Source organism: Parus major, chromosome Z (assembly GCF_001522545.3).
Source record: "Parus major isolate Abel chromosome Z, Parus_major1.1, whole genome shotgun sequence".
Lineage (NCBI taxonomy): Eukaryota > Metazoa > Chordata > Aves > Passeriformes > Paridae > Parus > Parus major.
This window is the reverse complement of record NC_031799.1, coordinates 36,224,207-36,246,893: the sequence shown is the minus strand read 5'-3', so window position 1 is coordinate 36,246,893 and position 22,687 is coordinate 36,224,207. Positions and strand designations below refer to the sequence as shown.

Sequence of the window (22,687 nt, the reverse complement as noted above, 5' to 3'; positions counted from 1 at the left end):
ACCAGCACCCCCAGATCCCTTTCTGCAGGGCTGCTCTACACACACTCCTCTTCCAGCCGATTCTTGTGCCCAGTTTTACTGCATCCCAGGGGCAGAATCTGTATTTGTTCTCATTAAAGTTTCATGCCACTGATAGTTACCCAGCGGTCCAGTCTATTCAGATCCCCCTGGAAGGCTCTTGTGCCTTGAGAGAGTCAGCCGCCCCTCCCAATCTGGTATCGCTAGCACACCGGCTAAGATTGCATTTAACTCCTGTATCCATGTCACTACTAAATTGAAAATATATTAAGTTGCCTGACTGTGTATGGATCACGTTCAATCCCTTAGAAAGGGCGACCGAGAGGTTCAGTCTCACTACAGAACACAAAGAAAACAAAACCTACAGTAAGAATGTTTAAGAAACAGCAGGTGTAGATTTCGCTGTGTTTCTTGGAGTTTTTTTGCCATTACAGCCTTCAGAGCGAACAAAAGAACCTCTAAGCTCTCCCCAAAAGATCCACCGCTTGGAAGATACCGCGTAGTTATTTAAGCCAGTAAAGCGTCAGCTTTCAACAGGGAGGTGAAAGGGGTGAGGGAGGGAAGCAGAGGCGGGGGGACGAGGAAGATCTGAATGAGGACAGGCCGCATACTCGCAGCCCCTTGGAGGGGCCGAAAGCTCCAACTCACCAGGCTGGCGAGCAGTCCTAGCGGAGCGGCCCCGGCGCTGAGAAATGGGGCAGCGCCCGAACCCACGCTCCCCAAAACCGCCGCGCGCACCCGCCAGCCAATGGGAGGCGCAAGTCGAACCATCGCGAGAGTCTCGCCATAGCCGGCGCCGGGCTGCACGCACAAGGCGGGGTTTTAGTGGCCGCCATTTTCTCGCCTCTCGGCTGCAGCTGCTCCCGCTTTTCTGGGCCGCCTCCTCGCTGCCCGCGCCGTTCCCCGCGCGGCTCCCGCAGCCCAGGTAGGGAAGGCCGGCCGGCCACGGCACGGGCCTAACGGCGCCAACCTTTCCCCGCGTCCGTCTCGTCCCTTCCCTCACGGAGGGCGGTGCGGATCGCGGCGCCGCCTCATTTCCTGATGGGCAGCAGCCTCACCCAACGAGGCAGCGGCGGCGCCGCGCGGGGGGCGGTGGCGGGGCCAATCGCGGGTGGCGCTGGTGGATGTGCGCGTTAGAGGCCGGGGCTGCTCCCCTTTCTCTACCGTACACGGCGGGGCCGGCGGCGGGCGCAGGTACGCGCAGCCCGCGGCGGCGTGCAGCCGGGGCCGGCGAGTAGGGGAAGGGGGCGGGAAAAGGACACAGGCCAGTCCAGGCCTGGGCCGGTAGAACCGCCGCTGTACCTCGCTCGGCGGCGCTGCGTGACACAGCGGTGCGAGAGGGCCTGTGTCGTGGGGCCTCAGCTGCCGAGGGCTCCCGTGGGCACCAGGGTTCCGTGGGGTCCCGAGGGTTGGCGGTAGAACGGGGAAGTCTCTGCGTGGAGGACACCGGTGTGCCGCCGCCTTGGCTATTGCCGAGGGCCTTTAGATGGCCACTGGCCCTATTGCCCCGCGGGGACAGTGCGAGTTCCGCAGCGTCAGCGGCTGCGCTCTAAGGGCGGGGGCGCGGTAGGTGCCTTCCCGCGCCCGCCCGTGGTAACTGCTCAGGGCGAGCTTCTGTTGAGGATTATGGCGGGCGCAGAGAGGGCGCTCCGGGCCGCGGCCTGCGCGGAAGCAGCTGCAGAGACCGATCGGGAGGCGGACACTCTGTTTCGCGGCCGCGCCGCTTTCGGGGGCGGGCGGATTGCCCGTGGCTCTAGGGCTGACCTGCTCCGCCCGCTGCACTGGGCTTCGAGCCGCCGGGCACCTCCTTTGTGTCCGCCCGGGCAGAGCCGGGTAACGCTTCCCACGGCCGCGTGGTGGTGGCGGCCCTTCCGCTCCCGGCTCCGCCTCGCAGCGGGCGGGCGGGCGCCATTTCAGAGGGCGCCATTTCTTTTGCTCCGCAGGGGTTCCGCAGCGCCGCCGCTTTCGCCCCTGTCCTCGCCGCGCTGGGCGGGCGTCTGGAGACGCAAGGAGGGAGGGGGGAAGAGAGAGGCAGGCGAGAAATGCCGCTGTGCCCTGGAGGCGCTCTGGCGTTCCTTAGCTGTGGTCGCTGGTCCCACCTCTCTTGTCCGCTGTGACCCTTAGGTGTTCATAAGGAACCTGGCTTCGTTAGTAGTGTGAATGTCCTCGATTTACCTAGCTGAGCGAGGTTACTGAACACGTGGCGTATAGGGAGCTTTGGCTAGGGGAGACTAAGCCCTGAATTTTAACTGATAAGAGTTCGCTCCTCGGTGCCTGAAAATTCTTGGGATAGTAGGAAATAGATTAATCGGTATCTGAAAGGGCTATTACACTTTGTCGGTGTCTTCCTTACTGCCCATCCGCGTAACAGCGCAGTTTTGACAATGCCTACCTGAGATCCCGCTATTACTGAACTTGTGCATGCCCGTTAGCCCACTTCAAGTGCCTGGAAATACCGGCATGTGTTGGGAAGGCAGAGCCTGTTATTAGTCCTCCAAGCAGGGCAGCAATTACATAGCTGTCTGAGAGTATGTTTAATGAGCTTGAATCAGCTTCTTTACCACCCCCATTCCCCTTCTCCCGATTATGGCTACAGGAATGAGTGCCTGCTGTTTTGTTGAGGCAGTGGAAGTTAATGCAATGCAAGGGGAAATACGTGATTGTTTGGTTGAATTTGTAAATCACATTTTTAATGATACTAAGTTGAAAATTTGTTTATTTTATCTACACTTCAACCTAATGTGACTTAGTAGCTAAAAGCAAGTCACAATTTATTTCAGAAAATTACACTGAATTACAGTTGCTTCTGGGGGTGTATGCGTGCAGTGGGTTGTGTGTAACTACAGAGGGTGGTATTTTTTTAAAGGTTATTTTAGTGTAATTTGAAGTTGTAGTTTTTATTTTATTCACATTTTTTGTTTTCTTCATCAATTATAGTTGAGAGGAATGCATGCTCAAATGTGTGTTAGTACATGGGTAGAGAATTTGTAGTACAAGTGTTGACAATTACCTTAACAGGACTATTTATTAAGTGTAAGTAGTGTTGACCTAGATAGCAAGACCAGATTCTGGTGTAGTGCCCTTTAGAAAGTGAAACCAAGGCACATATCATGAGATTATGTGTTTACTTAAAACTATGTGTATCCAAAACCTGTAATTCAGACATTAGGTTTATGTAAATCTATAGATTTGGCCTTTATCTTCTCTTAGTGATGTGTTTGGTTTGCCTATGCTTTTTCTTTTATAAAGAGAAAATTTGCAGCAGTTGCTTAGGTCAAACTTTGTTTTCTGTCTGTAGCAAGAAGCAGGCTTACAGTGTGGGGAGACTCACAACTGATATATGCTGTTTTCATAGGCTCTTGAAGCAATAGGCTGTTGGATTTTGATCCCGCCCAGAATACTTGAGTTTTGGTCAGCAAGGATATATAATAGCGGTAAGTTCTAGCAGCAGGCATAAATTTTTGTTACTTTTTTCACTTTAGCATAAGGTACAATTTGTCTTTTGGCAAAAAAAATGTACCTTCCGTGTTTTTCAACAGGTTTTCCTTGTCCACATAAGAAGAAAAGGCAATGGAGACTGAACAACAGGAGGAGACCTTTACCAACACAGAGACAAATGGTAAATTTTTTAAAGGACTATTCCATTTCAGAAAGAACCTCTTAAAAATTTTAGGATTTCAAAGAATTTTGTAATGATTTAACTTTACTGTATGTTTGCATCAGCAATAATTTTGAGTTCTGCATTAGATATGTTCAGTTTTGATTAATGTGTCATTGCACATGTTTTTGAAGCATAAACATATAATCTTTCTGTTGGCATGTTTCAGACTTGAGAACTGAAAATTATGACCAAATATTGAAAAATATTTCATAGCTGTATGGAAAATGTGAATATGTATGTATGCTGTAGCACACATCTGTTAATTGCGTTTTGTTCATTGCAGTTGTTACATGCAAGAGTATGAATTTGTGAAATATTACTGAAGAGCTTAATAGAAAATTTCTTGGGAATAGTTACCAGGGAAATTTGGGCATTGCTGTTGTTGATTGATGCTAGTTTTTCCCAAACAGCATCTGAAGTGTAACTTTACTATTATTTCACCAGTATTTCAGTGTTGGACAAACTATATTTGAGCTTTATGCCAGAAGTGTTTTCCCCTGTTGTAAATTATAAATAGATACTAAGTGGGTGGTGCTGCACTCCTTTAGATGAAGCGTCATTAATTTCTTATTGCTTGTGTGCAACATTCTCATTTAAGCCATAGTTCACAGATTTTTAAATGTGTTTTCAGTTGTTAATCAGTCAGAAGGCTGTTGAAGTGAAGATATGTTTCTGTGCTGTGGATGTTCAGAATAGATGTCTGTAATTAGTTTTGTGCTAATAGGAAAGAGTGTATTAGTAGTACAGAGCATAAATTTGGCACATGTTCCACTTTATTATGACTTAGAAAGTTAAATAAATGTTTATGTTTCCCCCCTATGGACCTCTCTACAGGCAAACGTCCTGCAGAAGATATGGAGGAAGAACAGGCCTTCAAAAGATCTCGAAACACTGATGAGATGGTTGAATTGCGCATCTTGCTTCAGAGCAAAGTACGCCCTTTTTTTTAAGTGTTTTTTTGTATAGCATAGCTCAAGATTTTGGTGACAAAGTGCATGTTGGGTTATAAGTGCAGAGTGATTATGTGCTTTTTTAAAAATGAGATAACAGAGTAATTTTCAGTATGTAGGAATAGTAGTTGTAGATGTATTGCAATGGAATTGTCCTCAGGGTTCTCTCAAAAGGCTAAGTCCCTAAGGATCAATACAAGGGTTATTAAAAAGATATACTCGCTAAGAAGTAGAGCAATAAAGATTCTAAGATATTTTTACATTTGAGTGGAAGGTAGCTATATTAATTGAGGGGAATGACTGTATGTGAGTCTTTGAAAAAGAGGGTATTTAGAGGATTATAATTTTTTTATTTTAGATTAAATATGTGAGATGAGAATTTAGGATTTTAGTAACTCTCCCAAATAGATCTACTAAGCTTGTTCAACTATATTAACAGGAAGAAGTGTGGGAGTAGTGCTTCAGGGATTGTAGTGATTTTGTTGACAGGTGTAAATAATTGAAGTTGTGGTATATGAATTTCCTCTGGTGTTTCCAGTTGCTGCAGATGCTTTCTGAAGTATCTCAGTCTTCTGTGCTGGTGGGAAATAATGTTGCCTTTACTCTGTGAGGCATTTCTGACCAATAGCCAAGTTACATGAAGTACCATGAAACATTCTGCATGCTGTTAGCATAATGTACATGTGTAATAAATTCAATACTTTTCATAGAATCCTTCAAAGAACCTGGTAAAAATGAAATTTTGCAATTACTATTTTTTACTGTTTGCCAGTTTATTCCTGTTGACCCTGGTGGCTTGAATAGTTAGTGGCTGTTACCATTAATTGCAGACTTTTTCAGTTTATATTGCTCTGAGAAATTAGTTGCTTTACAGATGTGCAAACCAATATTACCACTTGAAATTATCAAGTGTTTGGAGCACGAAAGTGGAATTTGTACACATACCTTGTAAGGACAAAAAAGGCTGATCAGAGAATTCAGAGAATTGAGGAAATAATTGGCCTACATTACATTCATTTAGTTATTTTTTTTTTAACAGACCTAGTCTATGAGAAGTTCAACATGGGCAAAATTGCCTAGAAACTTCCCTTTGGAATACTAGTGGCAAAGCTGAGTTGTCTTTTTCGCTCTGTGTGTTCCATGGTTTTAAGAGCTTTTGGTATTTTTTTTTATGTGGACAAACGTCCAGTTGGTTTCAGTTTGGTTTGAGCCCTTCCAAAGTAGTGCCTGTCCCCACCTCTTGGGCCAGCAAAAATAGATCTACTATTTATAGTCTTGAGTTCAAAAACTTAGGCTGTGTTGTGTTGTCATAATGTAACTTCTGAAAACTATTTTCCAGAATGCAGGAGCAGTGATTGGAAAAGGTGGCAAAAATATTAAAGCACTTCGTACAGACGTGAGTATATATGAGTTTGAACTAATTTACCACCACTTCTTTCAGAGCACTACATCGAAAACTTGATTGCGTGCATTTCTAGAAATTGGAGCAATTCAACTCTATAGACATCCAAGTTACGAGCCATTTGTATTGATTGTCAGAGTAGATAACAGTTCTTCAATTTCTATTTCAATTAAAACCCAGTTTGACACATGGGAGAAGAGGTTTATGTTAAATCTCTTCACTTTTTAATAGGATTCTGCTAAATTACACACTTGAAGTGAGTTACCATCCTAATTAAAAATATTGACAAAGCTTAAACCCCTTAATAGTACCATTCCCCATATGTGTGCATCAATTATAGTACTGCTGAAACCCTTGCAGGTGGCTGGCTTAACCCAGTGATAGAGGAGTTCTTTAACTTCCTTTAAAAAAGCAAAACAAAATCATCCATCTGTTCCTTAACAGCTTGCACATGAAGCAAAATAGCATTAATATTAAGGTTTCTTTCTTTAAATATGAGTATAAAACTCTAAAGGAACATTCTATTCTGTTATTTGGAAGCATTTTTAAATCATCATGACTAAATGCCTGTTCACATTTTACAGGGGGTTGACTTTGGTGATTAGACACATGCTCAGCATTAATGTTGTGTATTTATAAAACTTGGCAACGCTTCTTAAATTCCATTTGTTTACACTCCTGTACTTAACATCAGCTATGATTTCAACGATTTTTCCGATCAAGACTCTGTTCAGCACAAGATTTGGCAATATATCATGACAAATCAGTTCCAACTAAGTTCATAAACTACCGCAACTGGAGTTGAGATTTTAGTTGAATGGTCAGGAATCATACATATGCTCACTAACTTTGGCAGCTAGTTGTTCCTCTCTTTTAGGGTTTTTTTAGTCGGGTTTTTTTTTTGTTTGGTTTTTTTGGTTTTTTGTTTGGTTTTTTTGAATAAATCCGTATGTCACCTAAGTCCAGATAATTTAAATTCGTCTGGAACATGAACTCTCCCTATATGCCCAAGACTCTAGTACGATAGGTCTCGACAGGTTTTGCGTCTACCCTCATGAGCCAGCCTGCTACTGAAACATCATTTATTAAAAGTAAAAAGTAGTTTAGTCAGATCAAGTGACTCATTTTTAAAGTCCATACTGTTAGGCCACAGTCGGTGTAGCAATCAGTTATTGTGTTAGTCTTCAGAACAACTTAAGCTTGTTTCATTAATTGAGAGTAATGAGTATAGTTTGTATTAAATTAAAATTTATTGCTTTTCCCCCTTTTCCCTCTCCTTGTTTTTTTGGCCATATATCTCCGTTGCCCATGTACTGGATCGACTTGCCCCTGCGTTGCCCACCATGACGTTGGCCCATCCGCCCCTGAACGCCCATGTGAAAACCCTGGTTGGCTATGCCCAAAAATGTGCTCGTTGCCAAACGGGTACCATACTTGACAACTTCCGATTGAATACCCATGCCCAATGCCAACATCCACGAACGCCAATGACCAATGCAGTACAATGCCAGTGTTTCAGTCCCAGACAGCAGTGGCCCCGAGCGGTATGTCCCAACAGTTTATGCCTCACTGCCTGAATAGAAAGAGAGAAATGTATTTTATTACCTGCCTTTGATATAATTAAATAGTATCCCCTTATAGACGGTGTATTGTTTTTTTTCAAGTTTTCTGTCTTATTTTCCCCATTAAGTCTTTTTGTCACTGAACTTTTACGTGAGTTGCCCACCCAAACAATCCACTAATTTTATTTCAATGGAAGGAGCACAGCTTCAAGTGTTGCATATTTGCTGCATTGTAAATCAAATTGGTTCGAAATAGTCTTCGCTCTGTCTTTGTGGCCCACCTTGCTCCCCTCAACATTGCCTGTTCATAATTATTTCTTATGAAATGCTAATTCCGGTTCGCTTTCCTTCACTTCTCATTTGTTTTGTCTTTTTTTGTCTTGCATTTGTATTTGTTTTCTTGGAGAGCCCATTAGTAATCTGAGTTCCATAACCTTATTCCAGATACAACGTTCACCACTTGCATATCCTCACTTTTAATATGAGAAGGTGTGCCAGTTCTACGAATGTAATAGTGAGGGTATCCTAATTAGTGGTGGCGGGGAACATGAATATTCACTTCTACTTTTCAGTTCTGCGTCAATTTCTTGCCCACTTAATTTGAGCCCTTCCAAAAGCCTATTCTGTCTTTCTCTCTCTGCAAGACCTGCCTAATCTTAAATTTCTCATGCATATATACTGGGCATAAACAAAGATGCATGTGTTGTAAATTGAACAAACAGGTTTACTTTAAATGGGGAATATTTGAGAACTCTTCTTTGTAGTAAATCTTGTTAAAATTTTGTGTGTAATGATAAAAAGCATTTACTTCTGCTTTCTCTTTTCTGCCTTCTCCATATCGTCTGTCATCGTGGTTTCCAACAGCATCTTGAGTATAAGTGCAGATATAGAGACAATTGGAGAAATCTTGAAGAAGATTATCCCTACTTTAGAAGAGGTATTTATCTTGAAATTTTCCTTTGTTTAGAATGAAAACATTAGCTTTTGAATGAGATGGTTCTAGAGTATTTGCTACTTTTTAAATACAGGAAATTAGAAAAGTAAAAAATGCCGAAAGGCTTTTAAAGAAAGATTACATGTTGGCATCTTTTGCGTAGAGGGTAGAGGCTGTCATTGTTTATTAAATTAACGTTTTGAACAGCCTTCCTGTTTTCCAAATAATAAGTTGTACTTTTTGATAACTTCTTAAATGTTTATAGGAAGTGGCACAGTGTCATTTAATAAGTACTGTAAAAAAATAGGGAAAATTGATTCTTTGTGGTGAGGTGAGGTGTTTAAATTGTTGTGGTTGTATCAAAAGAAATACCAGGTTACAATTCAGCAATAAATTAAGTTGTCCCATTGTGTTTGAAGAAAAAGTTTAAAAACCCCAAATACTTTGAATTTTTGTGATTAATCTTTATTGCTTCTCCCTATATGCATCTTATTTGCAGTATCAACACTACAAAGGCAGTGACTTCGACTGCGAACTTCGACTTCTTATTCACCAGAGTTTGGCAGGAGGCATTATTGGTGTCAAGGGTGCTAAAATTAAAGAACTCAGAGAGGTACTTGCTTTCTGTTTTTCTGAGATTTGATTTTTTTCAATAAGCAATGTTTTCTGATCATAAGGGGCATATGTACATATCTGCTGTTCAGTAATTCCTTCTGAACATGTTGCATACAGGCTTTTGATGTTGTGAGATGGAGCTGGGAGTTGCAACTTTCTTGCAGACCCTGAGAAGTAATGTTGGTGGCAGAGCCATGACTTGGTTAAACATTATTTGTGGTACTGTTTTTAAAGAAAGGATTTTTACTTCATTTTATTAAAATTGTGTTCATTTCTCCTTTTAAAACAAACTGTTGCATAGTGTAGAACTATTTGTGTGGTTGGACACACAAAACAGTCTAGAATGAAAGCATCTCCACAGTAGATGTATTGTGAAAGTGCTTCATGTTTGGTCTTGTATTCTTTAATCCCAACCCTGGAAGACACTTTCTGTTTGTTTTTTTTTTTAAGAGAAAGAGTAAGATTTAAAAAACTTAACAGTCTCTATGAACTGAAAACACATGGTTGAGTTTCTTGGTGTTGTGTTAAAGACCGTTTCAGGTCAGTTCAGGTATAAGCCAGTACTTGTTTGTATGGATTAAGAAAGGCAAGATAACTAGACATAATCCTAGCAACATTGCTGTCTTAGCATCCAAAGAATGTTGGTTTGAAAGCTAATACAGCCTGTAAGCTCACAATGTTTATGTGATCCTTTTTCTAATACTTAATTAAATGAAGCATCATAGATGAGTCATAGCTGAAATAAGAGAAAATTGAATTTTTTTTCATCGTCCTACAAAACTTGCAGCAGCAAGATCTTTAAAATACGTCATCTTCTAATTTTGTGTGATAACTCAAAAGCAAGCATGCAGATTTAAGTGGGTGGGAACTTAAAATGTTTTTAAAATATATTGAAAATCTTATAAAGTTGTTCAAAATATATTTGATAATCTTGGATTATTTTTTCTTCTACAGAACACTCAGACCACCATTAAGCTCTTTCAGGAGTGTTGTCCTCATTCAACTGACAGAGTGGTGCTTATTGGTGGAAAACCGGATAGAGTTGTTGAGTGCATCAAGATTATCTTGGATCTTATCTCTGAGGTAATGTTTATTAAATTTATTTTATTCTTTCATTGGCATTCATGAATGTTTTAGACATTAACTGGATGAAAGATGGTGTCTTTCTAGTTTAAATTCAGTACCTCCTACTTTCCTAACAGGGAAGTGACAGACAGTTACGAACTTCGGGAACTGTTTCTATTGTGTAGAATTGAGGTACACCTTATGAGGGAGGAAAGCAGTTTTTGGTACTAGAGGGCCACTTATGCTTTGCATGTCATTAGAGTGGAAAATTCGAAGAGGAAGGAAAACAAAAGGTCTCTGCCACATCTAAGTAGTTTTAGTGTCATAGTTAAGTTCATAGAAAGCACATCATCTCCTCTATTGGCAGCATCGTGAAATCAAGAACATGTCCCAAATGCATAAATGTGCTAGTTTAATTAAGTATGCCAGTTGTAATAGAACTATCTGATTTGGGGAATTTTTTTGTCTGTTTATATTAGTCTCCAATTAAAGGACGGGCCCAGCCTTATGATCCCAATTTCTATGATGAAACATATGATTATGGTGGCTTCACAATGATGTTTGATGATAGAAGGGGACGGCCAGTGGGCTTTCCAATGCGTGGAAGAGGAGGTTTTGATCGAATGCCCCGTGGTGGACGACCTATGCCTCCCTCGAGAAGAGATTATGATGACATGAGCCCTCGCAGAGGACCTCCACCACCTCCACCAGGTCGTGGTGGTAGAGGTGGCAGCAGAGCTCGTAATCTTCCTCTTCCTCCTCCTCCACCTCCTCGTGGCGGGTGAGTTGTTGCATAAATGCATTATACAAAAGCCCATGTTATATATCTGAGTAATATGCATCTTCTCAGTGATTTTTCCATGCTTCCGTGTTGGTAGCGGGTATGCAGGATTGAGCCTGTATTAGATGAGTATTTTGAAATATACTGCAATTTAATTAACCTGCTCTGTTGTAGTAAGTTGCCAGGACTATATTCAGTAGTTCTTCTTTCAGGAACTTAAGTTATTCAGTACTTGGGTAGAGTAGTTTGATACTAAGTTACATGTTAACCATGAATGGGAAAATTTAGATTAGAATAAACCAGCTAGCTCATAACACACATTCCACAATTAACATGCTGCTGCCTTCTTTATTTTAGAGATCTGATGTCCTATGACCGAAGGGGCAGACCGGGAGACCGTTATGATGGCATGGTATGAGTTTAAAATTTGCTCTGTTGTGTTCCTAAGCATAGTTAGCGTGCTGATGTCCTGTTGCTGAACCACACTCACATTCATGTGAGGCATAGACAGTTCTGACAGTGAAACCAAAATGTTTTATACATACAAGTGGTCCTCCTGTGGATGAATATTTGAGATGTCAGTGCTACTCTTGTTTTCTTCCTTTTTCTCTGTGATCAAAAAGATTCATAGAGTTGGACTGCTCAGCCCTTTGTTTCTTTGCACTGGCCATCTTTCAGATTTTTTTAATCAGTGTGACAGAAATAGCAGTTGGTAGATTTTTTAGATGGAGAAAGCATGTCAGAACAATGTTCTCTGATGAGTTACACAAGCATTCTTAACACTATAAAGTTGGAAAACACAGGCCTTGAAATGGTAATACAAATTATGGCACAGTATCTGAGAAGATCTCTAGTTGATGGAAGGTGATGGCTCTTGAAATCAATTCTTCTGTATTTTGTAGTTTCTCTGCAGAAAATCCACTCAATTCTAAATGTTCTGGAGGTAGACCACCTCCAAATGTGGTGAAGGTAGAATCACTGCTTAGTTGAATCCTACATGTATTCTTTCTGGGAGGGTGAAAGAAATGTCATAGTGTGTGGAAGCTTAAAACAAAGGGTATAAATAGTCTTGTATGTTACATTCTGAGCAGCCATGCCCCAACAGCCAAACTGCTGTTGTGAGACAAGATTACTCCTTCCTCAGTAGAAAATCCATGAGGTTGTCCTCGGATAGTTACTTTCTTGGTAGCTGGTCCAGTGCTGTCTTTTGAATTCAGTGTGAGAAAAAGGTTGATAACATGCTGATGGTTTTGGTTTTCCTATGTGGTATTTATCCTGTCAAGCACTTAGTCAGTGTCTCATTCCCTGACAGTGAGTAGGGAGCTGGGAGGGGATCATAATTAGTACAAGTGACCTGAACTGGCCAAAGAGATATTCCACATCATAGAACATCATACCTACTATATAAACTGGGGTAGTTGCCCAGTAGGGGAGGTCCATAAGGGTTTGAGGATGGAGCCGGACAGTGGTCAGCAAAGTGGTGAGCAGTTGTATCATGTACCCTTGATTTAATTACTGGTTTCTATTATTCTGGGGTGTGGTGGTGGTTGTTTCATTTTTTGTTGGCTTTCTTTGTTTTGTTTTTAAACTTTCTCTCAGTTATTTAACTGTTCTTATCTCAAGCTATAAGTTTTACTTCCGATTCTCATCCCAGTTTTTGCTGGGCTTTAGGTGGGGGTGGGTGTGAGCAAGCACCTGTGTAGTTCTTAGTTGCAGGCTGGTCTTAAAGCACGACAGAGGTAGATCTCTATAGTAACCATCATCTTTTCTCCTCTGGCTCTGTGTGGTACTTTTTTTTAGGATGACAGATGATGCATTATTTTTTTCTTCTAAAGTAATGTAAAAGAAATGAAAAAGAGCTATGAAATGGGCTGTCTTGATGGGCTTCACATGTCCTCCCTGTGAATAAGAGTTACTGGAACTATAAATTACAAGAATGTCATGTGCTTATTAGAAGTAATAAAAGGAAAAATTTGCTGTTACTGAAAAAAAACCACCGTTTTCCATGCTACTCTACATGCTAAGAAGCTGGAAGAATGGAGAAGTACACCTCCAATTCCTTATCTGTGTTTACATGTTTTCAGACCCTAGATTTTGTTTTCTTCTATTTGCAGCTTATAAACCCTTTGCTAGAGTACATAAACTGAGAAGCCTGCCCTTCTTTGGGTATTTGGTTGAGCACAGTCTTACTTAGCTTGACTCTTGCACAGTAATGTGTTCTATTTTTATTCCAGTCCAGCTAGAATAGAAAATCCATTTTGACTTAGGTTTAACCTGTCATGTTGACCTTCACTTTATTGACATGGGCTTCTACGTGCAAGTGGAGTAATTTCCTTTAGTTTGGTTTTTTTCACGGAAGAAAAAACAATTTCATTTCCTTTCCATAGTAAAGCTGCTCATGACTTTGGCTCCTTTGTGACCAAGTATTATAACCTGGTTAAAGTGAGGACTACCTCCCAACAAAGATAGTATTTAATTTCTAGTTTTAGTTCATCATGATCCTAGTATCCTAAATTGTGCTAGCAGGAAGAAAATCTTCACACTGAGTGTGACATCACAGCTTCAAGTGTCATGCCAAAAGGTAAAGTCTTCCTGTGCTACCCTTTGTTTCAAATAGAAACTGTTGCATAGGTAGAAGTTTAAACTAAACCAATATTACTGTGATATGTGTAATGAAGGAGAAAGCTGCTCTTAGAGAGTACAAGTGCTCTTTTCACATGGCTTCTATTCTACATTGGTGTAATAAAAGGCAACAGTTGATGAGCATTTCAAAAATATTGGAAAAATCGAATGTACAGAAAGAAAATTTTTTTTGCCAGTTCTCCTTTTCATTAAAGGCAGAAAGACTGAACAGTTGACAGCCAGCCTTTAAGATCGGATGTTGAACTGTGGTTTTTCCTGAGTTCCAGAAATATGACATTATTGACAGCCTTGTAAATGCTGAAGTGAAAAAAAAAAAACATTTTGACTTTAAAAGATGGGTAAATTCCCCTTGGCTCTACAGAGCTAATCACTTAAGATGATACTTTCCTGTTAAATAACGTGGCTTAAAGTTCCCGTAGAAATATGTACTGCTGTTTAAATGCTCTTTTGACTTACAGTATATTCTGAAGCTTTTTCTCCAAAGTACAGACTTGTTTATCTGCATATAGACATAAATATTTCAGTGTGTAACTACTCCAGATCAAATCCTCTAGACCATAAGGACTGTTGTGATTTGAAAAATCCTGAGTCTTCTGTATTTTTAACGCCTTCATTCTCAGGGCATGTATAAAAAGTAGTAAGGAAGAATGTATGGCATCTATGGTATTTATTCCTGCAGGTGCTGGAAGGAAGTAACAAAATTTCACTTTCCAGGTCACTCTTACAAACCAGAAAAACATACTACAGAAGAATTTGACATCAGTTAGGACTGCATGCGGGATTTTTTATTAGACGTAAAAAGCTAAGCTCTTCGCCTTATCCAGCCCATCTGTTGTTTGATTTCTGTTCCAGTTCTGAGTAATGACTAGCACAAACTAGTTTGCAGCATAGAAAATACTATGTGTGCTAAGGCACCCTGTTTAAAAAATTCATTTTGCACAAATAAACATCAGTTGCTGAAATTGTAAAATTCTGAAAGGAAGAAATGCCATATATCATATGTTTTAGAAACATGATTAAGTTTCTAATATCATTAGGCAGCAGTGGATTGTTAGTCTACTTACTGGTTAGATGAGGTATGTGAACAGTAGAACATAAGCAGTGTCCTTCCTGTTCAACCTGCAGTTGGTGTGCCGTTACTTGTTTCAGTCTTACTGAACCGTCTTTTTCTAGCAGATGGCAGAAATAAAAGATAAAGTATTTTTACATGTAAAAATGTATAAAGGTTTCCTAAAAGAAAAAAGGTTTATGTTTTGCATTGCCATTAGTTTCTGAGCTTCTTAGAGGGAAAATCTGCTAAAACCACAGAAAGAGAAGGAAAACATGAGTTTCCCATTAGGAGTTGCCCCAAAGTAATGTTAAATGTCAATGAGTCTTGAAAGTGATCTAGATCACTTAATTTTAAATCTTTGTTAATAGTATGAAAGTTTCTTTGTACCACTGTGCATTCTATTTGGTTGTGACATTCTCTAAAAGTCTGTATGACCTGGACTTCCTTTCTTTCTCTTATGTTGCGTCTGGAAGATGATGCAGTGTCATGTGGATGCCTGTGATGATATGCAGCCACCAGAGCTGGTGAGTATTTTCAGCCTGTCTTTTGAAAACTGCTGTATTAAATGAGTTTGAGTGATAAAGCAAATTTTTTAAAAGATCTCGAGTGCAGTACATGGCAACTTCAACCTATTAAAATTTATACGGACATTCTTCTGACTCCAAATTTAGTGGCAGACTTAATGGAATGTCCCTTAAAGGCAAGTAATGTTAGTAGAAAGGTGGAACAATGCAGCAGCTTGGTAAAAATGGAAGAGCTTTTCTGTAGCTCTTCTGCCTCTTTTACAGTCTGTTTTCATTTTGTTAAATGTTTTCTTTCTTCATAACTGATGCACTGTAGATGCATGCATTTACGATTTATATTTTGTGTTACTTTGCTAATGTTGTGGAATTTTTTTCAAACAGCTTCTCACTTTGATTTGTGAATAAGCTATCTTTAACTATCAATCTATTTGAAAATACATTATTTGATCAGATAGGTTTTGGGATTTTATCACAGAATCATAGAATGGCTTGAGTTGGAAGTAACCTTAAAGATTATATCTATCTGCCATGGGTAGAGAACCTTGAACTAGACCAGGATGCTCAGTTCCATTGAACCTGGCTTTGCACACTTCGAGTAATTGGGCATCCACAGCTTTTCTGGGCAACCTGTTCCACTGCCTCACCACTCTCACAGTGAAGAATTTCTTTCTAATCTAATAGCTAAAGTAAACCAACCTTCTTTCAATTTAAAGCTGTTGCCCCTTGTCCTTCCTCTCCATGCCTGTGTGAAAACTCCTCCCCAGCCTTCTTGTAAGCTGCCTTCTGGATCTGGAAGGCCACATTATGATCGTTCTGGAGCCTTCTCCAAGCTGAACAGTCCCTGCTCTCTAGCTTTCTTATGTAAAGGAGATGTGCTGCATCCTTTTAATAATCTTCATGGTCCTTCTTCAGACTTAATCCAGTAGGTCCATGCCTTTAATGTTGGGGGCCCCAGAGCTGGATGCAGTACTCATGTTGGGGTCTCAAAGGAGTAGACTAACAGGGAGAATCACCTCCCTTGACTTTGCAATGCAGCATGGGACATGGTTTCCACTCTGGGATTCCAGTGTTCATTGCTTGGTCATGTCCTACCTCTCACCCACCAGCACCCCCAAGTTATTCATGGCAAGGCTGCTCTCTCTCTGTTCATCCCCCAGCTGATGTTGATACTGGGGATTGCACCAGCTCAGGTGCAGCACCTTGATCTTGGTCTTGGTTAAATTGAGTGAAGTTTCCCATGGGCTCACATCCTGAGCTTGTCCAGGTTCTTCTGGATGGCATCCAGTCCTTCATGGAGTCTGAGACACAGAGTGTGTCCTAATAAACACAAGAAACAAGATCCTAACAGGCTTTGGAGTTTTTGCCCTGACCCAGAGGACTGTGGTAAGTGGGACTCCCTGTGAGGGAATATCCCCAAGGAACTCAGCTCAGAGGAGACTGAGAAATCTAGGAGTGGAAAAAAAAAGTACAAAAGAAGTGCAGCAGAATCAAGAAAGAGAAAAAAGAAACTAAAAAGAATTTTCTAAAAAAAGTTACACTTCCAGTCTGTCAACAGCACCATTCAGCTTGCAAATTTGCTGCAGCTGCACCTAATCAGTTTGTGTCATTGATGAAGACATTGAATAGCACTGGTGCCAATGAAGGCCAGACCCTGAAGGACATTCCTTCATATCCATTGAAACTCTATAGTTGTATCTAGAGGGCATTGACACTGCCCTCTAGATACAACTATTCCTATTCAGCAAACACTCTACCTATGGAATCCATCCCTCTCCAGTTTGGAGGGAAGAATGTGGAGACTATGTAAAAGCCTTTACGGAAGTCCAGGTATATGGTACCTGTAGCCCTTCTCTTATTCACTGATGTAGTCACTCCATTTTAGAAATTACGGAGTAGCATTAAGTGTTGGCGATGTCTTGAAGATGGCACAATGCTACCAAATTAATACTTTTAATTAAGTCACATGAAAAGTCAGTTCTTGGCTTATATACACAGCAGTTGCTGTCAAACTCTATAGTTTTGTAGTGTGGAGAGGAAGATGTGATTAAGGAAAGTCTTTTTCTTTATAAGAAATCAGTCCAGAAAGGAATCCTATGGCAAACACCAACAGCAATATGTCATTCTGTGCAGTATGTTATGTGATCAGCTTTTCAGTGAAACCTTAAGCAATCTCCTTCATTGTCTTGTATTTTGGACTCCACTGTGAGCTCTATTATGTTTGTCTTACTGCTTAATAATGTGATTAGACAATACACGTTGCTTAGAGACGGAGGATAAGCTCAACGCTTAAATCTGAATAGCTTCCATTTTGATGTAAGAAGAAAGATGGTAAGAAATCTTTTTGGGAAAGTTGTTACATTGTAACTTCTGTGGGTCAGTAATTGTGAGTGCTTGAACTTGACTGGCTGCCAGGGGCCCACTCAGCTGCTCTCAGGCCCCTTCCTTAGTAGAGTGAGGGGAGACAGTAAGACAGAAAAGTGTGTGGCTCATGATGAAGACAGGCACATCCCTCGCTAATTAACATCATAGGCAAAACAGATTTAGCTTGGGGTAGGTTTACTGCCACTTTGAGTATCATAGTGAGAAACATAAAAACACCTTTATCCATCTTCCACTTCTTCATACTCAACTTTCAGTCCTTCATTCCTTACGCTTCTACTTTGCCACGAATGGTGCAGGGGTGAGAGGGACTTGGAGCTTCCAAGTCAGTTCATCATACTTGCCACTGCTCCTTCTTCCCTGCACTGTTCCCCTGCTCCAGTATAGGGTCCCTTCCATGGGATGATACAGCTGTTCATGAACTGCTTGAATGATCTGTTTCCAGTGGACCACAGTTCTTAAAACTGTTCCAGTGTGGGTCCCCCTCATGAGGGGTCAGTCCTTCAAGAACAGACTCATTTGTTGTTGGTCCCCTCAAAGGCCACAGGTGTCTGCCTGTGCAGCTTCCTTCAGGGCATATCTACTTGCTCTCAGCATAGCATCACTCAATGGGCTCCAGTGTGGTTCTCTCTATGAGCAGCAGGGCAGTCTCCATTCCAGCGCGTGAAGCAGTTTTTTTGTCCTTGCTCACTCTTGCAGTCAGTGTACATTGGAAATTTTTTACACTTTCCTTAAGTATTATCACTGAGATGTCGCCAGCTTGGCTGATGGTCTCAGCCTTAGGCAGCCTCCAGACTCCTATCTATCATGGATGCCAAGAGACTCTTCAGAAGTTGAAGTTGAGAGAACCATGTGTATTTATTCTCTGCTTCTGTAGGAAAGTATAAATATGGGGTCTTACACACTTAGAACATATAAAATGAAATGAGAACTTGATAACAAATGAAAGCTTACATATCCTAAAAATAAAAGGGCCAGGAATTGCGGTGATTTGCATTTGGTATATGGTAGTTTAAATGTAACAGAAGTAACTCATGTTGTGATTGTTTATTCAGAGATGTAAAAGGTTGTAGCATAGTCAGAATCAACAGTGTAGATTTAGTCATAGATCACTGACTGGGTAGACTTCTTGCTCCAGAATTGGAGACTGGAGTCTCTCTTGAGCTGTATTGGTAGTATTAACAAAGCTCTACTCTTGATGTTGTAATTCTAATGTTTAGTACAGAGGTCACAAGTAAATTAGCATCAACAGCTGTCTACAAGAAGCTGATAGTGAAATCACCTTGGTAAACCAGCACAGCTGAATCCTTTGTCATTTCATGTGTTACTCTTGGAGATATTGATAGGGTACAATAAGAATCACAGAATATCTGGAATTGGATGTGACCTATGAGAATCATCTCATCCAATTTGTGGTCCTGCACAAGGTGGCCCCTGGTGTAAATAGACAGAGATTAATAAGCCACTCCTTTTTTTCTGGTCTTCCCTCTTTTCCTCAGGGTGCCCTTGATGTTACAACACTGTTGTATTTATATCAAGTTGACGGTTGTGATGTTTGATTGAATGGGCTCAAAGTTAACAATAGAATAATCAAGATAAAAATGTGTTAATGAAGTATGGCTGTTCACATTAATGTTTTTTTCTTTCTCTTACAGTTTGAGGGTGGCTCTGGTTATGGTAAGTGTTTATATAGAACCTTTGTGTGTAGTTCATTATGTAGTTACTAAAGGGCTTGATGCATACACTTAAATCAGATTATTCTTACGCAGGGGGGCGTGGTTCATATGGAGATCTTGGTGGACCCATCATCACAACACAAGTAACGATTCCCAAAGATGTAAGTAAAGTTGATTTGCTTTCAACTCATGCTTATTCTTAAAAAGAAGTCATAGTCATTTCTCATACTGTTTAAGTAAATCAGAAGTTCTTAAAGTGCTTGATAAATACAAAACAAGTGTTTCTAAATCACCAACAGTATATTGTTTGACTGTTTGGTCTCTGTCTTCAGAGACACATTAAATAATTTTACTTGTGGTTGATATTCAGTAATAGAGATGGTCCTTGTAACTTCTGTTTTGCAAATGAGAGCTGGTTCTCAGTTTTATCTCACCTGTGTTTACACAATTAATACTGCAGGGTGTATTTTTAGCATGTAAAGAAATAAGCTCCCATTGCAACACTTAAAACTGAATTTACAAAATCTACTCATGCTGTTGTAATTTTCTAACTTTTCGGAAAGACTGTTTATCAGGAAATGAATGTTTTTGCTTCCTTCCCTAGCTGGCAGGATCTATTATTGGAAAGGGAGGCCAGAGAATCAAACAAATACGTCATGAGTCAGGAGCTTCGATCAAAATTGATGAACCACTAGAAGGCTCAGAAGATCGGATAATCACTATTACGGGAACACAGGACCAGATACAAAATGCACAGTATTTGCTGCAGAACAGGCAAGTTCAAGTTTTATATTGTCCCTACTGTCAAATTAACATGTATATGATAAAACTGCTCTTCTCTGCGAATCAGTTTTATAAGAAGGCAGGTTTTTAGTAACTATTTGAACCTAACTTCTCTAGTGGTAGTTCTGCCTTGATTCTCTTCTGTTCTCCATTCTAATTAAAATGAAGACACCCTCAAAACTAATCTTGCTGGAAGACATCTTAACCAAACAGTCCTCTCCTTTCTCTGGTGAAAACTGCTGCAAAAAAAAACTACTTGTAATAAATTACATAGAGCCTGTAGAAAGTATAGAAGATTTCAGTGAATGTTGGCCTAGTTCTGTGTGGAAGACTAGTGATTTTGTTGTTTTTAGATAACTAAATTGACAACAAATCACAGTCTGCCATATGGCACAGACCATGCCTCTACAGGACAAGTTGAAATCGATTTGGGGCTGTTATGCAGCATTTCACACCTTGCTGACAGTACTTTGCCTTCTCTGCCAAATATTAACAGCTACAGATAGCATTTGCTGTATTAACATTCTGGCTACTAGAGCAGATTTTAATGTCTTAACTGGAATGTTTGGCTTTAGATTACTAATATTTAACTATGCCTGAAATACACTAATATAATTGTTAGCCATTGACATTTTAAAAATATGTACTTTTAAATGTGTTAGGAATTTGTAATTTAAAATGCTTTATGAATGTTGATGCAAGATGTATGGTCCATCATTCTAATACATGCTTTTTTCTTTTTCTTTTATAGTGTGAAGCAGTATGCAGATGTTGAAGGATTCTAATGCAAGATTATTTTTTCTTTTTTATAGTGTGAAGCAGTATTCTGGAAAGTTTTTCTAAGACTAGTGAAGAACTGAAGGAGTCCTGCACCCTTTTTTTTTTTATCTGCTTCTGTTTAAAAAGCCAACATTCCTCTGCTTCATAGGTGTTCTGCATTTGAGGTGTAGTGGAATCTTTGCTGTACACCAGATGTAATGATTTAGTTCCTTACAAATACATGGGGGGTGAAGGGCGCACGAGACTAACATTGAAATTTTGAAGTGGCAGAGAGAGTGAATTCTATTTTTGTTCATTGTTGGTGGTAAATTGTACTGTTTTTCTGTAATTGTTGTGAACACCCTGCTTTATGTACACTGTATCTTACTTGGAAGGGGGAGAATATGGTAGGCCACATGTCCCTGGAGTTTCTTGAGAGCAGTGTGCAGAATGTAATGCTTTTTTGTAAGAAACATTTTAGGATTTTTAAATAAATTTAGTGAACCTATTCTTGGTGGTCATTTTTCTTCAGGTCTCCATAAGGTCTTAACTAAAAAGGATACACCTAGTTTGTTTTCTTTTTCCCCATATAAATTAAAGTTGCTGTTAAGCTTGCTCTTAAGTTTCCATGATACATAGATGGAGTTATGTTGGGTTTTTTGACAAATTAAAAAGATCGTGTGAAAACAATGACTGCCTTGCTGTTTGGATGGGAAAAAAAGGTGATAATACACAAATGCTGTGTAAAACTTGACGTTTTTGCAAGTGTTTGGCCCTCTTTGCAATACATATATTAATGGTGACAGTATATAAATAAAATACTTTAAAACTTTGTGATGTCACTGAGTAAACAGTGGTAAAGTACACCTGGTTTTAGACAGCTTGCTTAATGCAGAGTTGCTCTACCATTACTGAATAAATTATCCCTGTTTCCCGAGCTTTTGTTTGTATGGGGTAGGAATTGCAAATTGGCAAATTGACAATATAACTATGTAACTTGTTTTTCATTGTATGCAAAACTTCAACTTGTTTCCCAAATGTATGTTGAGTTCCGTAAGAATTATTTGTGAGAAATTAAAAAAATATAAAGCCTCTGGATATCTCATGTAATACCTTGGCATTTGTATTTATAGTTAAAAGTTTTAATTTCACTTCCTGAATAAAAACAGATTAAAAAGTGTGAAGGTGTGTGACATATACAGATATGGTCGGTCCAGACTAAGTGAGGATTCTTGTGGGATTTTTTTGGTTGGTTTGTTGTGTTTTCTCCCTTCCATAATTTGTGGCACAGGAGCTTGGCCTCTTTAATCCAGCTACTCTTCAAAATGGCACGGTAAAGGCAAAGAGCCTGGAACATTATGCGTAAGACTGGCTGCCTTGGCAGAGTGATAGTGAATTCTGTAGAAAGAAATGCCGCCACTCTTTAGTGGGTGGGAAGGCATCTGGGGTACCTGAAGTAGAGAAGTCTGCAACCGAGGCTGCGGTTTTGGAGAAAATGCAAGTAAACTAAAACGTGCTGAATTCCTCTGCTTTCAACTTGAGTATGTATGCAAAAGAGGTTGTGGACGGTCTTCATTTGGTTCTTTTTTTGATTGGGAAAAAGAACAAGACATTTTTGTTCGTTCTTTTGCCAGATTGTTGGTTTTTTTTTTTTCGTCCCTCTCTTCTCAATGATGGGAATCTTCTGGAAAACTTCGCTGCCAAGAAGCTGGGTCTGCGCACTGCTCCAGCCTGGCAGGATTTAAGGGGGCGAGTTAATATGAATGTGCCGGCCCAGGCTCTCCCCGGGCTGGGGTCTGTGCTCGGCCCCGAGCATCCCCCGCACCCCGTCTCTCCCCGCGCCTGCGCGCAGCGGCAGCACCACGGGGCGGGGAGCGGGGCTGG

General features: G+C 40.4%; 2 protein-coding genes across 16 annotated transcripts in view; one reads left to right on the top strand and one right to left on the bottom strand.

Annotated features, from left to right (window-relative positions):
• RMI1 (RecQ mediated genome instability 1) overlaps nucleotides 1–1,946 on the bottom strand; it is a 6,432-nt gene extending 4,486 nt beyond the window's left edge. The window contains exon 1 of one of the 2 annotated variants that reach the window (XM_015653410.3): nucleotides 1,321–1,946. The gene's annotated coding sequence lies outside the window, so the exon portion shown is untranslated. Of the gene's footprint in view, nucleotides 1–666; nucleotides 785–1,320 lie in introns of those variants that run through there. The other variant, XM_015653409.2, reaches the window with a different exon arrangement.
• On the top strand, nucleotides 832–21,987 carry HNRNPK (heterogeneous nuclear ribonucleoprotein K). 14 transcript variants are annotated; one of them, XM_015653419.3, is made up of 16 exons: nucleotides 832–943; nucleotides 3,374–3,452; nucleotides 3,558–3,637; nucleotides 4,514–4,611; nucleotides 5,969–6,025; nucleotides 7,532–7,575; nucleotides 8,458–8,530; nucleotides 9,027–9,140; nucleotides 10,097–10,225; nucleotides 10,687–10,988; nucleotides 11,346–11,400; nucleotides 15,156–15,206; nucleotides 19,241–19,262; nucleotides 19,340–19,422; nucleotides 19,866–20,035; nucleotides 20,857–21,987. In XM_015653419.3, exons 3-16 carry the CDS (start codon nucleotides 3,589–3,591, stop codon nucleotides 20,885–20,887), a joined length of 1,278 nt encoding a protein of 425 aa, XP_015508905.1. In that variant the 5' UTR covers nucleotides 832–943; nucleotides 3,374–3,452; nucleotides 3,558–3,588; the 3' UTR covers nucleotides 20,888–21,987. The 14 variants fall into 14 exon arrangements, with proteins under 14 accessions (XP_015508905.1, XP_015508903.1, XP_033376131.1 ...); XM_015653417.3 differs by having other exon boundaries at nucleotides 20,796–21,987; XM_033520240.1 differs by having other exon boundaries at nucleotides 9,012–9,140; nucleotides 20,796–21,987.
• The last annotated feature ends 700 nt before the right edge of the window (nucleotides 21,988–22,687 follow it).